The 17,537-nt window shown below is 35.3% G+C and overlaps 1 protein-coding gene across 8 annotated transcripts in view; it reads left to right on the plus strand.

Moving 5' to 3' along the window:
• sick (sickie) overlaps positions 1-17,537 on the plus strand; it is a 363,513-nt gene that overhangs the window by 290,759 nt on the left and 55,217 nt on the right. For all 8 annotated transcript variants that reach the window (XM_090165613.1, XM_090165609.1, XM_090165611.1 and 5 more), the window contains one exon: positions 13,008-14,520. In XM_090165613.1, coding sequence (XP_090021739.1) covers positions 13,008-14,520 — 1,513 coding nt within the window. The remainder of the gene's footprint in view (positions 1-13,007; positions 14,521-17,537) is intronic.

Genomic DNA, 17,537 nt, shown 5'->3' on the forward strand with positions numbered 1-17,537 from the left:
CTTAAAAGTCAGTGATTTCCTGAAAAGTTAGGAAATATTTACACAAAAGTTACGGAATCTTAAAAGTCAGGGAAACGCAAGGGAATATTAAGAACTGGTATAAAAGTCAGGGAATTTTAAGAACTAGCATTAAAGTCAGGGAATTTATTGAACTAGTATAAAAGTCAGGGAATTTTAAGAACTAGTATTAAAGTCAGGGAATTTATTGAACTAGTATAAAAGTCAGGGAATCTTAAGAACTAGTATTAAAGTCAGGGAATCTTAAGAACTAGTATTAAAGTCAGGGAATTTTAAGAACTAGTATTAAAGTCAGGGAATTTTAAGAACTAGTATTAAAGTCAGGGAATTTTAAGAACTAGTATTAAAGTCAGGGAATTTTAAGAACTAGTATTGAAGTCAGGGAATTTTAAGAACTAGTATTGAAGTCAGGGAATTTTAAGAACTAGTATTAAAGTCAGGGAATCTTAAGAACTAGTATTAAAGTCAGGGAATCTTAAGAACTAGTATTAAAGTCAGGGAATCTTAAGAACTAGTATTAAAGTCAGGGAATCTTAAGAACTAGTATTAAAGTCAGGGAATCTTAAGAACTAGTATTAAAGTCAGGGAATCTTAAGAACTAGTATTAAAGTCAGGGAATCTTAAGAACTAGTATTAAAGTCAGGGAAACGTTAGGGAATATAATTTTTGTTGGAAATGCATAACGGTTACTCAAATATACCTTCAAAATTCAAACTTTGTTCCACGCAACATACCTCGAAATTTCAACCAAATAACCCAGAAACATCCTGTATTTTCATAACCCCTGATAGTTCACTTCTCCCGGAACAGCGACGCGCTGTGGTTGGAACACTTCTACAGGCGTTCGACCTAATCCGAGGCCTACTTCCTTACCTCCTCTAGCAGGGTTCATACAAACCTTGAAATCATTGAATCATCCGGGAATTCGACTGTCGACAGAAAAGTCAGGGGAATTCCATTTTTTTTGGTAAAAATCAGGGACATTTATGAGGGTTTAGAAAGTCTACCCTAATTAATACAAATTTACATCAATAAGTTTTTATGATTAAAGATTTGACTTTATTTCTTCTTAGTTATAATATTGCACCAATTTAACCTAAATGACAATCATGAGAATTTATCCGTAATTCTTTGTTTCATTTTATCTTGCACCTGGTAAAATCGGGGAAATATCTGTGGGAAAACCTGGAAATATCAGGGAAAACGGGTTTAAAATAGCTGCATGAACCCTGTCTAGGCATTTCACACTACTACCTTAAACTCAATTCACCGCGTCGACCGCAACAAAATAAAAAAAAAAATCCATGGCAAATTCGACCTACAGGTGCAAATACTTTTTTTGGCTGCTATTTATATAAAATTACAGATGAAAATGCCCTTCTCCAGCTAAACCCCACCACCCCTTCAACATCCGCCCCAATTGGTATCGTCCAATCGGTAAGCCTCTCTCGGACTGTTGGCACAATGGGCAGACGGAGCAGTGAACGACGAGGGGGGTGGGAATCGGGGGTCATGGAAAGCTCAGTGAAACGGCTGTGAAAACCCGGAGTGTCGCTGGGGGGCTGGCAACTCGGCGCCTACTCCGGGAGAAGCCGCTATCTAGGGGCGACTGAGGAGATTCGCGGAGGGGAGGTGGAAGGGACTGAAGCGCGCGTGGAGAGGAGGGAGGAAAGAAAGAGGGGTGGAAAAGAGTGAAGCGCGCGCGGAGAGGGGGGAAGGAAGAAAGGGGGTTAGGCGAAAAAGCGTTCGATGGGCGACGCACGCGCTGAGATAGGACAGAAAACCCCCGAAGCGTCGGAAAAGGATTTGCCCGGCGCGCGCTGACGGTATTCGCGCGTCCCTTCGCTAGTCGCCGCTAAGCCTTGGCGCTGGATATTGGTCTGATCCTCTCCGTGTCGATACGCGTTTGACGGAAACGACTTTCTCTCAAATCTATTTTTACGGCTGTTTTTTTACCCGCCAAACAATTCTTACGGATACGGACGATACTTGGTCGAGGGAGAATTAGGTGAAAAATGTCCACCGGCTCCGATCAGAGCGTAGAAATAGCTCCCGGATAAGGTTTTTTTGTGACGGGTAGTTATGTAATTTCGATTTGAATTTTGAACTCAATTGGAAAGCGCTGTTGTCTGTTCGACATGTATCGAAGAAGGTATCCAGATTATACCAGCAGGTAAGCACCAAGTCGTTCTGGAAAATAATTAGCTTTTGACGTTTAGATCACTGGAGGTCAATATCGTGGCATGCAGTGATACATTTTCATATAAATTGGTTGTTGTAATATTTTGACGTGAAGTCCGAGGAGAGACACACTCTAAACTGCGTACACCGATTACGCGCTGATCAATGCCCGTAATTGGTGTATACACCCGTGTAGCTTTGTCTGTACTAAAATAATTACGGAACCGATGAGAGATTTCGTATTAACCTAGGCAGTAACCGGTGTTCACAGTTTTAGGAAGAACGCCGATTACGCCAAGATTACGTAATAATTACGGGTAGCGTGCACAGCCATTTCTCCGAGTAATCATCACTTAAATCTTCATTAACTTAGTTCGTTTTAACGTTAGTATTACCAAAATCGTTATACCTTGCAATCAGGGTTGCCACGGTACCTTTAAAACCTGGAATTCCTGGAAAAGTAAAAAAAAATTAATATAGGGAATTTTAACTAACTTCTGTTGCAAATAGCAAACTTTTACTAAAATATAGAGTTAAAAAAAATCTTGCCACAAAATAAGTCAGGGAAAATCTCCAGAGCTGGTCAGGGAAAACCTGGAAAAGTCAGGGAATTTGATTGTGAAAAAACTTTGGCAACCCCGTTTAAATCAGGTTTATTTGCTTAAACCAAAAAAACCCTCGTTGTTAATTAGGTTTTTTCCTAACCCTGCCTGCAATCGGTGTACATAATTGTAACCTAGTAGCAGCCTTTGGTAATACTACATTTCCAAGTAATCAACCTCTTTAATTTTAATATTAAATATATCTGTTCCAAAATAGACAGGATTTAATTTTAATCCATATTTGTTAAGTGAATTAAAATATTAATAATAAATGAAATACCTAAATAGCCCAACCTCTTTGTGAGTGTTGCCAGGCACTTGAGGTAATGTTCCATAAAAACCCCAAAAAATGAAATTGAAAAATCTGGAAGCCTCATAACTTTTAAAATCAGATCCAAAAATCTATAATTCATGACTTCAAAATACAGAACTAGTTTTAAATTGAAGAAATATCGAAATCCATTTTATTATTTGGCTTTTCGAAAACAAAATTAATAACGCAAAGTATAAAAGATATTGAACAAAAACCCGTATCGATTGACCAATTTTAAAATTCCAAATAAAAAGCAGCAGTGTTTGAGTTTTGGCCGATGGTCAATAAAGCAAATTTGGAAAGTGCTCTGGGCCAGGCTGGCTGTTGCAGGTTTATTGATATTTTTGGAGAAACCGTACGGAATCCATTTTCTCCTCGAAATAACATTAAAAAGTCGTTTGTAGATTCGCCAAACCTTCCAAAATGATCGCCCAAAGTTATAAAAATGTAGAGCTTATACAGTTACGCTGTACCGTATTCAGATCGCATCCCACGTCGTTGGAGCTGTAAAAATATACGATATCAATGCTCCAGGACCTTCGGGTTAAGGAAAACAATGATCAATAGCAGATGTCTATAAAATACCTCTATTTAAGAAGTATCCATAATGCCATAAATAATTAATTATAATATCTAATATATAATTAAATATAATAATATATAATTAAATATAATAATATATAATTAAATATAATAATATATCATTAAATATAATAATATATAATTAAATATAATAATATATCATTAAATATAATATAATAAAAAATAACATTAAATATAATATGATAAAAATATAAAATATATCATAAATATAATATAATAAAAATATAAAATATATCATAAATATAATATAATAAAAATATAAAATATATCATAAATATAATATAATAAAAAAAATGTATCATTAATATAATATAATAAAAAATGAAATATATCATAAAATATAACATAATAAAAAATGAAATATATCATAAAATATAACATAATAAAAAATAATATTTCATAATAAAAAGTAAAATATAATGTATCATTATCAAAAAATAAAATATATCTTAAAATATAATTAAATATGCTCTAACACCAGAAAGATACTTCTATCGTAAGACATCTTATCTACTTCTGATAAAAGTGGGAAATTTACCCGCAAACCATTATCTGAAACAAAAACTCGTCATAAATTTCTTCTTAACATAGTTTACTCTTTTTTTATATCGGCCAGAAAGTCATTTTTAAAAGTTGGTAACTCGATGCTAAGTTAAGTACGTCGATTGAAACTCTTGAACGTCAAAATTTCTTCTTTGTTCCACGAGGTATTTTCTATCAGTTCGAGCCGATGCGAAGTTGTAGAGCCCAAAACAAACAATGTCCCGAAAAATACGATAAAGAAAAATTAGAAGGATTATCTATTGTTCTCTTCGAGACACACGACCCAACAATGGAGAATTCTTCTTTCGTCGAGACGGGGATTTAAAAACATTGTTTTTGTCTTTCGGTGCAATAGATTTTACGGAAAAAATCAGAATTTTCATTTTGAAATGTCGTAATGTTTTTGAAATTTTTTATATGATTTTGAAATGTCATAATATTTTTTAAAATATCGGAATTTTCTTTTGAAATGTAATATTTTTGAAAATATCGGGATTTTATTTTGAAATGTCATAATATTTTTGAAACTGATCGATTTCGCTTTTGAATATATCGAAATATTTTGAAATGCGGTAATATTTTGAAATGTGGTAATATTTTGAAATGTGGTAATATTTTGAAATGTGGTAATATTTTGAAATGTGGTAATATTTTGAAATGTGGTAATATTTTGAAATGTGGTAATATTTTTGAAAAGATTGGATTTTTATTTACAAATATCTGAATTTTAAACTAACTTGAAGATACAATATTTTTGAGAATGAACAATGTAAAATATCATTTCTTGTTTTCTCCATAAGATTTAAAGTTTTGTAATCGGTTTAATTGGAGTAACCTCATTTATACCCAACAACTATTTGCATCGAGCTATAATGTATTTATCTATACTTAAGGGCCGATTTTTTTTTGGGAATTGGAACGACGTTAAAATTCTTCTAAGCATAGTTAATATCCCTAACTATTTTAATAATTACATTATTATATTGAATATTACTTACCAAAAAACTTTAAGGGTTAATTTCGGCAAAACTAGACTTTTTAAGTTACGATTTTTTCGTCCTCAGATATTGGTTATGCCTTTTTTTTCCACCGACAACAAATGGCTATTTTTTTGGGTAAGAAAAGGGGACGGCTGCATGTAGAAAGGGTTGAAGGGGGGTAAAGTGTTTTATCTGAGTAATAACAGAGGGCGGCACCGTGAGAGCACGTGCCTAGCAACGCGTGACTATCTCCCTCCTCGCGGCGATCCACTTTTATTACCGAAGAGAAAGGATTCCCCCCCCCCCCGATATATCGAAAACTTAATGCAAACATGAGTTAAGTACATTTTACCCCGATATGTATATATTGTTATTTTTTGTAGAAAATAATTGGTTTTTAGTTTGGGACAAATATTTAAATATACACAAAGGTTGTTTGTAAAAAGTCGATCCCACTAGGCCTTGGTTTTCATATTACCGAAAAATATAGCCACTAGTTGTACAGGGTGCCATTAATTTGTATTTTGATTAAAAATTATGAAAATGGGATTCCCTGCTTCTGTATTATCTGAGATCTCAGAACGCCCTGAGGACGGTCAATGGAACTATAAGAAATCCATAGAAATTATTAATTTTTAAATATTCTTATCAGCAGAATGTAAGCAATGTTAGTGTTGAACACTTGGTGAATTGATCAGAAATATTATATGTTGAACCATAAGTGTATAATATTATTACATAAGTGTTACACTTCCAATTCTTCACATGCAAAAGTTTTACTGAGAGCTATTCTCCAGAAAGATTGCATTACGGGCTTCATCGCCGTTTTTCCCCTCGCTAGGGGGAGATTTTCTTCTTGTGATGATGTCACTCTGTTACTACCTCTCAGTCAAATATTCCCCAAAGTGACAAACTTATGGAACAATATTATATACTTATGGTTGAACGCAAATAATATAAAAATGGAAAAATATTTTGTAACAACAAATTAAAATTTAAAAAAACAACAGTATTTATGGCACAATTCAAATAATTATAATATTATATTAATATAATATTATTATTTAAATTTTAATTTTATATTATTAATTATAATATTACGGTAGTGTAATTTAACTTTATCTTTAAACAATCCTTATTATATTAATATAATTTTAATATTTAAATATTAATTAAAAGACTCGGATGTACTCCTTCTGCGTTGAATTTGCAAGTTCTCCCCCCACTGGTTAAAGGGGTTTCCCCCCGAGTTTAACGGTTTCCCCTTCCCATAAAAACTTGTAGAGGTTAACGGTAAAAGTTAGTGTAGGGAGCTGTTGGCTTGCCCGCACCCTCCTACGCATTGTAACCCGGCCACCTGTTTAAAGGCATTATAAGTCGCTAGATGACTTGGGCCTAAGGTGGTACCTTGGGTATTAGCCTAGCTGATTATTATTATTAAAAAATATTAATATAATATGATTAATTATAATATTAATTTAATATGATTAATTATAATATTAATTTAATATGATTAATTATAATATTAATTTAATATGATTAATTATAATATTAATTTATAACTTTTACTTCCATACTATTTATCTATTGCTGTACATTTTCATAAAAATGCATTTATGACATTAGTTTCACCATTGTATATTTTTCTCATTTGTTAAAATGTGTATCAACTAGCTGATCTTGTAACCAGGATTGTTTTGTTACACAATAAACCCCACGTTCATTCATTCATTCATTCAATTTAATATGATTAATTATAATATTAATTTAATATGATTAATTATAATATTAATTTAATATGATTAATTATAATATTAATTTAATATGATTAATTATAATATTAATTTAATATGATTAATTATAATATTAATTTAATATGATTAATTATAATATTAATTTAATATGATTAATTATAATATTAATTTAATATGATTAATTATAATATTAATTTAATATGATTAATTATAATATTAATTTAATATGATTAATTATAATATTAATTTAATATGATTAATTATAATATTAATTTAATATGATTAATTATAATATTAATTTAATATGATTAATTATAATATTAATTTAATATGATTAATTATAATATTAATTTAATATGATTAATTATAATATTAATTTAATATGATTAATTATAATATTAATTTAATATGATTAATTATAATATTAATTTAATATGATTAATTATAATATTAATTTAATATGATTAATTATAATATTAATTTAATATGATTAATTATAATATTAATTTAATATGATTAATTATAATATTAATTTAATATGATTAATTATAATATTAATTTAATATGATTAATTATAATATTAATTTAATATGATTAATTATAATATTAATTTAATATGATTAATTATAATATTAATTTAATATGATTAATTATAATATTAATTTAATATGATTAATTATAATATTAATTTAATATGATTAATTATAATATTAATTTAATATGATTAATTATAATATTAATTTAATATGATTAATTATAATATTAATTTAATATGATTAATTATAATATTAATTTAATATGATTAATTATAATATTAATTTAATATGATTAATTATAATATTAATTTAATATAATTATAATATTAATTTAATATAATTATAATATTAATTTAATATTAATACTTATAATATTACTGTAATATTATTCATCTTTATCATTAAACACCCTGCACAATGCCTCGGGAAAAGGCTTTTGATAAAATGGTGACTGTCGCCGTGGTGGTTTGTTTTAGCGCGTGGTCGCCACTGCAGGTGCCCCTCTGTCTCGCGGACTTGAAATGCATTTTGGCGCCAATTGTGAGTCACCTGCTAGCGCGCGCTCCCAATCTCACTTTTGGCTCGTGCCGTGACGTAGTCTTTTGATGATTCGCCGACGTCGCCTAAAAAATCGTTATAATTTCCTGTTTGATGTTTCACTCAATTTAGTTTCTGACTGTTTCAGTAATGCGAAATTGGTGATTCAAATTGATTTTTAAACATTTTGTTCCACATTTATTTGGATTTGTTGATTGCGTGTAGCGGTTATTTAAAATAAAATAAAAATAAATCTTAATTTAATTTAATTTAATTACTACTTGTAATGCAGTATGGAAAATATAATAAATTGGCGATTTAAATAAATATTTTTAAATGATTAGTGGGATAATTATGACTGTTTAACAATGAAATAACATTGGTTTACTCTCTTTGTCTCTAATATTGGAACAAATTGCGTTTTATACCCCGCTTTCGGGTATAAATAGACGAATCTCTAATTTCAACTCTACTTAGAAGTGTTTAGTCAAAGGAGTTTCGTAAAATGTTGGCTTCTCCGAGAGCACTGGTGCAATGCGGCTCGAACACTTCTACAGGCGTAGTAGATCAATAATAGATCTTACTTTTAAATTACTTGGTTTTAATTGAAATTTCATATTTATCTTAACACGTATAATGTGATTATTTATATCATCCAAATGACCAGAAAATATGCTGTTAACTAGTTAAGGTAATTTTAAATCAAGAAATTATCTAGTTACGAAATCCACGGTTTGTAAATGAAATTTAGTTTTGAATGCTCTTAAAAGCAGCTACAATCAATTTATATCATGCACAGTGCGTGGAATAACCAATTGTGTAGTTCGTTTTTCATTTTGAAAATGGGTCCGAAAAGTCAGGGAATTTGAAAATGGTTCCCAAAATACAGGGAATCTGAAAATGGGTCCCAATCGTTAGAGAAAAGTCGGAAAATTTGCGAATGGTTGAGAAAAGTCGGGGGTTTTGAAAATTACCCCAAAAAAGCAGGCAAATAAAATTTTAAATATGCATTAAAAAACCAATAAAATTTTTGGCAAGATTTTTACCACAAACCTATCTTTTACTGTACAATAATGATCAGGGATAATTTAGAAAATTAGACAGGGAAAACCTGGAAAAGTTAGTTAAATTAATTTCAAAAACATAGTCATTCTAACTAACAAGGAGAGTACCCGAGGTGTTTATTGCCGATTTTGTTCAAAGTCGGGCGGAATGTAGACCTGTATGAGATATGAAATTTCCCAAAAGGAGACGTTGCACTACCCATTCGATTTGCCATGGCAACCGAAAATGTTTTTGACCACTTAAAACATAAAATCTCCATTTAAAAAAGCATGGGATTTTCTTGGTTTCACCTACCAAAATTTTTAAATAATTGGAAAATCTCGAAATGGGTAATTTGGACCACATATAGGTTTTTATAATTTTTGGGGTAAATTTTAAACAATTTTTGGATAAACTAATGAAAAAATCTTATTTATGTTTTAAGTGGTCAAAAAGATTTTCGGTTGCCATAGCAAATCGAATGGGTAGTGCCAACGTCTCCTTTTGGGAAATGTCCTATCTCATACATGTCTAAATTCCGCCCGACTTTGAACAAAATCGGGGAGAAACATCTCGGGATGTCTCCTTGTAAGTGTAAATACATTATTATACGTCAAAGGCTTGATTCACGGCAAACGCGTTTACGGGCCAATTATAGAACGCGTCATCAGGCTTAATTTGTTTGAAAATCTTGAAAATTTAATAGTTCGCTCCTCGGCGTCAGATCCCGGATGCAGATCCTTTATCCATAATTTAGTGTCCCTGCCTATAACAGCGCCTGCCCCCGTTTCGTTCATCTATCACTTAGGTGGCGCTTGGCTCGAGGCGCGACCAGGAACCCACCTCGAGCCGCCTCCCCAATGTTTATACCCCGGTCCATTAGCGTACCCTTTCATTTGCGTGGAAGTTATTAATTACATTTTTCGTCCCTGGATCCATTCTTTAGCGGTTTAACGTGGCCAAAAATGATTTATATCCTTTTTACTAAATTAACTACATCACTCCTAATTGCCCAGTTAGATTCAAACCTGTAATGGAAAGTTGATTTGTATATATATAATTGTTACCGCTATCAATAATGTAATTATTTCTACTTAGCTAGATTGACTGTGTTGAGACATTTTTTAGGCTTACTTCCCTCACGATCTAACAAGGCTCGTACACGACCCGGAAAAGTCAGGGAATTTGAAAATGGTCGCAATAGGGTCTAAGAATTTGGAAATGGTTGGGAAAAGTCAGGGAAATATAATGTCAATAAATTTAATATAATATAATAAATAAATATAATGTAATATAATAAATAAATAAATATAAGGTAATATAATAAATAAATAAATATAATGTAATATAATAAATAAATAAATATAATGTAATATAATAAATAAATAAATATAATGTAATATAATAAATAAATATAATATAATAAAATTAAATATAAAAATTAAATATTCAAATTAAGTATAATAATATAACCCAAAGGGGTTTTCGCCATAGCTTTTCGGTTTCCCCTTCCATAAAAATCTGTTAAAGGTAATAGTGAATGTATGGAGCTACTGCGTGTTGTTGCCCATGCTTGAATTAAATGCATTAAAAGTCGCTAGATGACTTGCGCCTTAGGTGATGCCAATGGTATTAGCCTAGCTTATTATTATTTTAATCATATACTATAATATGATAAAATAAAATAATAAAATAAAATAAAAAATAATAAATTAAAATAAAATAATAAAATAAAATAAAAAATAATAAATTAAAATAAAATATAATAAAATAAAGTAGAATATAATAAAATATAATAAAATAAAGTAGAATATAATAAAATATAACATAATAAAAAATAATATAAAATAATAAAATAGAAAATATGGCATTGTAGGGTTTATTTAAAAAGAATTAGTCCTTTTTTCGAGATAAACCGAAGAAGCCGTGATCTGTCTTCGAAGAAGTGATTCGTGATAGAATTCGCGCAGACCATAAAAAGCAACGAGCGTAGCGTGTGCTGTTGTTTCCTCTCTGATGGTCCGATCGCGTGAGAAGGGACCTCATTTGGAGACGGTGTTTTTGCTTCACTCTCTCTCCATTGCTTCGGCCCTCCGAGTTGATAATGATGGCAGTGAAAAATACCACTTGTTAGAACTTAAGCGTCCTAATTACCTTTTCCGTTTCTCTCAAATGAAGCTTTTTATTTCGAGGTAAATCTTCGTCAGATCGACATAAAACGTCAACAAAAATACAGAGCTAACGCCATCTATTAGATTTCACGTATCTTTAGAAAATTAAGTTTAATGGCTAAACTAAATTTTGATCAAATTCAAAAATACTTTAAGCACTAGAATTTTTACTCTCAATCAATTGGTGTAACAATGGTCTAAATAACGTTTTTGTTATCAAGTTGAACTGGAACTACGGTGATTGTTTTAAATTAATTATATCTAAGTAACGATAAAGTCAAAATCCACCAAAATTATTATAAGCACTAGAGGAATTAAGGGCGTAAATGTTAAAACGAGCTCGTTTCACTGTTATTTTTAAAGCAGGTCCTCCAACCTAGTGTATTACGTTTGATTGGAGCAAATTTAAAAAGGTTACGAACTGCGAGTAACTGCCATGTAGTCTCACGAATTTAAGTCGTTTATCGTCTTATAATTTCTATAAAATCCTATATTTTCAAAAATGTCCTTTAACATCCTATATTCATAGCGAAATCCCCCAAAGGTCCTATAAAATCTTATTATTTTGATATTTTGCGCGTAGTTGATAGCGTTTACCCACTTCCGGTCATAACTCTAAAAATATTACATCCATGGTTACCTGGAAACTAACTATAGATAGTGTATTACAGTAACCGATGGACACCGATTTTACGGAGGCCACGTACCGGAAGTTGGTAATCGCTTCGTTACAAAACCCTCAATCGGAAGGATCTCTCGGAATTATTTCAATTTCTCATAAAATAAAATGGAAAAAATAACAAAATCCAATACATTTAAAATCTTAGCGCGCGCGAAAATCCGAAATTCCTCTTGACTTCACCACGCGCTCGTAGCCTTGTAAATGTAAGAGACAACGACGTAAAAGAAACGCTCAAACAAGAAAGCCAAGTTCATTTGCAGACAGATTTTAAGTTGCGAGTTTTCGATGAAACATAATCCACACGGCCGTACACACGGTACCAAATTACAAATTCATTTATTTGGATCGAAGGGGGAAGGAAAAACCGTCCCCGGCGTGGGCTTCAATCGCGTCGGAAACCGTCAGCTTCAGGGAACCAATGAGATAACCGTGCTGATTTGATTCTGTTCAGGGGGAAGAAGCATATAGCGTTTTCCATGTGACTGCTCTCGAGCGCTCTAGATCCCTCTCATCAACATTTTATGTTCCATTTGGGTGCTCAGATTCGCTCCGATCCCTTTCCGGCACTCGGGTGCTCCGAGATTGCCCGAAACCGATCTGCCGATTTCGACAGATCAACGGATCGAGATCAGAGCAAATTTTTGAGTGTTCATGGAATATTCCATTTGCTGTTTTACTCTAGTCGATCGGGCCGTGATCTATGACGTCAGAGATAGATTCGGAGTTAATCTCGAGCAATCAAACGGAAACCGTTATCGCTGATAGAGCGTGAGTGGATATCGTCTCATCAGAGTCAATATTCTTAACGGCGTCTAGCAGTATGAAAATCGTGCTTTTAGTATAATTAAAATAATGGTACTTACACTTTTATGGAGGTACAAAATTGAATATCAAACGGTACTTATATTTATTTTTGTTAATTTTCTGATATTTTTCTGGCTATCCTGACACTTTGCGAGTGACTTGGCTTTATATATTAAAACTTGTGATTACCGTTTCCCAGTAAGACATCCATTTTAATCTGTGTTTTGTTAATTTTGTAGTTTGGACGACAGTAGTTCGATCAGCAGTGGCATCAGCGACACCATAAACGAATTTAGCACGGACGACAACCTGACGGGTTCATCCTTGAGTTCCGAACCGAACAACCCGTACGGCAGCCTGAAGAGGGGACCCAGGGAAGGCTTGTCCAGCAAGTCGCTGTCCTTGAGCGACCACCATCATCGCCACCATGAAAGTAACCACTCGGAGAGTTCGTCGCGTTCATCGCGCAAACAGAACGCCGAGACTCATCACGGCTCACCGGCCAATGCCAGGATCTCCAAGAGTTGCGTCAAGAAAACGGACAGTTCGATGCAGACCGAATCGAGCGCGTTCCATCATTCGAACGCGACCTCTTCGGCGGCCTGGAAGAAGTACACGCAACAACAGCAACAGCAACTGCAACAACAACAACAACAGGCCGCGGCGCAAGAGGCCATCAACGCGCAAAACGGACACGGCCATCAAGGAAGCGGGAAAAAGAAGGGATCCTCGAGTTCCTCTTCGTCGTCTTCCGGCAGCAAGAACAAGAGCATGGCGGTGGTCAACGGAGTCACGGAAGCCTTTAAGGGTAAATCGTCGAAGCTGACCTTGTCGAAAGACGACTTGAAGCAACGGCCGCCCGTCGAAGGAGGCGGAAGTGTCCGGGGAAGTTGCGAATCTCTGCAGACCACCGGCAAATCCTCCAGTTCCGACAAGAAGGGTCGATCCTACTCCGTTTCCGGAACGGCGTCTCCCGCGGCGCAGGGGCTGGTGGCCTACGGGCAGATCAAGAGGTCGTCGGGGTCAGTCAGCAACGGCAGCGTCCTCGCGTGTTCGTCGAACGGCCCCGTCAAATCGAACGGGGTCTCTAAATCGGGGAGCTCCAAAAACAGGAGCGTCTCTTTGGACAAGGGGGGCGACCTCGCGGCCTCCGTCGCTCAGAACCACGTCGCTGCCAAGAACACTCTGGAACGTAAAGGCAAGGTCAAGGTGTGTGCCAACACGCAAACGACCAACCACGACCTGTACGTGACGGGAGCCACGGCGTTGTCGGACAGCGAATACAGTTCGTTGAGTCGAAGACACCCCGGCTCCGGCACCTCCGGGACCAAACACCAGTATTTGCTCACCTCTCCGACTCTGGGAGGTCTCCGAGAGCGTTCCTACGGCGGCCGGTCTTCCAGCTTGACTAACGGCACGCAGAACTCCGCGGACTACGTGACCTTGGCGGGATTGCACTCTCTCAACGCGGCCAGGGACAGTCGAGGGCCGCGTCTGTCCGTTCCGGGCTCGGGTCGCTTGCCCGGCGGCTCCGAGAGCGACAACTACGTCAGCCTGGACTTGTCCTCCAACTACGGCTCAGCCAACAGCCCGTACGCCTGGATTCGCCCCGGAGGCTCCATTAGTTCGGCCGCTTCGGTGGCTTCCGCACCCGCTGGACGGTACTGCGGCGGAGTTCTGACCGGAGGACTGACTGAGGCCGACAGCATGGAGTCGCTGGCTTCCGCCGGGTCTGCTGGAGTCCACAGTCAAGTGAGTCTTACGATTTATTCGAAATGAACAATGAGGTTGATTTGTACTTAACTCACTCGGTGGGGCATTCTCGCTTCCCTTTAACAACGGCGCACGACGCACGCTCGGTGTCACGTGCTAATTGGAACGCGCCACCGACCTTGCGTCACGCGCCGTTGTTCAATAGTAACAGTCGGAGCGCAAATCGAGAAATCCATTTGGCACCTCCAGGAAGGCATGGCAAAGACAAGGAGAACGCAGCTAGCCTTTAAACACGCTAACGCAGAGTTGTGTACAAAATTCATTGGACGAACCTTTACGCTGCACGTTTTACGGAAAGGGTGAAGTCTATTTCCGAATTTTCCTCTTCCGACGGCAGCAGGCGCTAAAGCGTCTAACCAATGAAAAATGTACACAAGAAAAAGCACGACTTATGACGGGTTGCGTTCTCCTTGTGTGGGGTGCTGTGTTTGTTGCTCCTAGGTGGTACTTAGCAACCTTCCAATGTCTTCCAATTGCTCTAAGGTAAAGAACCTTTCAAAGGCTCACTGGAAGTAGCTTAGAATAGTTTATTATAAGCGCCCAACTACGAATACCAAAATAATTATTTAATAATTAGCGTTTTCAATTACTAAAGAGCGCCCACCGCGAATAGTTCACAAAGTTGCTTTAAATCTTTTTAGTATACGCAGATGCTTTGTGTTTTAAATCGCCAAATCCAATAAGTAATTGAACTTCTCGAGTTCACTGCTAGGTGACTCTATAATAACTATTAATAGAAAGAATATTACTGATCTTAACATGTTTTGGAAAATTTTAAATATTTTAATATAAGTTTTAGCACTAGGGGGCTCTGGAATGTGCCTCTGAATAGAAGAGGGAAAGACAACTAGTGTTGTGTGGCGCCATCTTCAATTTCGGAAATAAGGCTTGAAAAACGCCAATATTTTATTGCTCATATCTGCTATTACAGGAAATATTTTTCGAATGATTCTGTGGTCCTATAAGAAGACATTTAACTATTCTTATATTTAAACAGGGTTGCCACACGCCAGGGAAAACTGGGTAATCAGGGAATTTAGTGTTATCTTGACACTTTTTCAACGTAATTTTACTCTAGATCTATGACAAATTCTTTGATTATCATTTATTTCCTTGAAAGTTTGGCTAATTTTTTCAACATTGCATAAACCTTTTTACTGAAAGCAATAACCTTTTCAACATTGCAATAACAGGGTTGCCACGGTACCTGGAAAACGTGGAATTTCGGGAAAAGTCAGGGAATTTGAATATGGATATAGAAATTAGGGAAAGTAAGGTAATTTTAAAAATTAGTCTAAAAATCAAGGAAATGTCAGGGAATTTAATTTCGGTTGCAAATAGGAAGGGCTTGCGACCACCCTCCTACGCATTGTAACCGGGCCACCTGAATTAATGGCTTTAAAAGTAGTTTGATGACCTAGGCCTAAGGTGGTGCCTTGTGTATTAGCCTAGGTGATTATTATTATTATAGGAATTGTTTTCTAAAATATAGGTTAAAAAATACAAAATAACTTAATAATTCAGGGAAAATCTCCGGAGATGGTCAGGGAAAACCTGGAAAAGTCAGGGAATTTGATTGTGAAAAAACTGTGGCAACCCTGAATAACCTTTTTGCTGAAATATAAGTCCATTGAAATTTATTAACTTCTGATAAAAGTAAAATATAAAATAAAAAAAAATATTTTAAAATGGTCGTCAGGGAATTTCAATCTCAAAATTTGGTGGCAACCCTGCCGTGGATCGTCTTAACCTAGCCAAACCCTTGAAAAAATGCAACTCATCATCGAAGCAGTGAAGCAGGAATATTCCTCAATTCGAAATATCTTACACGCAGCGAGGGGCTATTTTTGGAAAACATCTCGTATTGATCCTCCGAGTAAAAGGGAGAAAGAGCGACCCCTGGCGTCGTCGCCGGGGGTTTCCGATGACTGCCCCGGCCTGAAGAAACCATACACGCGCCCACCTATCACTCCCCATCTCTCTCTCTCTCTCTCTCTCTCTCTCTCTCTCTCTCTCTCTCTCTCTCTCTCTCTCTCTCTCTCTCTCTCTCTCTCTCTCTCCGTCACGCGCGCCCATCATATACTAGCTCTCTACCTCAGTTCATACCTTTCGCAAAATGCCTATTAATTCGTTTGCGGGGGTCCCTTCGGGCGATCCAAAAAGCAGCCTGGGATTATATGGCTCCCTTTCACGGAATTGGAGGAGTCGCCGATAGCAACGCAATGCGCGGCTACCAACACGCGACATGGATGCTCCTCTCTTTTACGAGTAGCCTGCTGAAACCGAGATAGATCAAAACAAGTGGTCCTTGATCACAATACACGTACGGCGTTCAAATCATTCAATTCTCATATTCGCTACAGCATATGTAACAGAACCTTCTCATCAGTGTACGCCTCTGCGTAACCTTCCTTAAATGCAAAATACTTTATCCATAACTCAATGTGTAAAATGCAAAATACAAAATAGTTTTTCTTTAATTTTGTTTTTTCTAAATGCATAATGTAAAATAGTTTTTGCAGCTCAAAATAATAATACAAAATGTTTTTACAAATGCACACTGTTTACTTTTAAATTTTAATTAATAATAATAAATTACTAATGGATTATTATTATTATTTAGTAACTAATAATAATTACTCAAAAATTTCAAAACTATCCTCGCAGCGAGCGTGGAAAATAAAGCGGTGGCACTGTACGAATGCTCGTCTGAGTGAGTAACTGAGTATCGCCCTCTATGATTACTTGGGAGTAAATAGCAGACGAACGTTCTCTACAAGAGCTGCGATGATGGTACCAAATTAAAACATTTTCAAAATGTTTTTCCACATATCAAACCGACCAAATGTAAAATTTTAGCCTTTTTAAAATGAATTTTGAACAACCCTGAAACGATGATAAAGCGCGCTCTCCCATTGGCCGTCCGCGCGTTGGCGGGCAACTTGAGAAATAGAGGTAGAGAGCGCGTGCTATGGCCAAGGCCCGTTCTAAACGAA

This window comes from Leiobunum rupestre, chromosome 2, assembly GCF_980474605.1.
Source record: "Leiobunum rupestre chromosome 2, qqLeiRupe1.1.hap1, whole genome shotgun sequence".
NCBI classification, from domain to species: domain Eukaryota; kingdom Metazoa; phylum Arthropoda; class Arachnida; order Opiliones; family Sclerosomatidae; genus Leiobunum; species Leiobunum rupestre.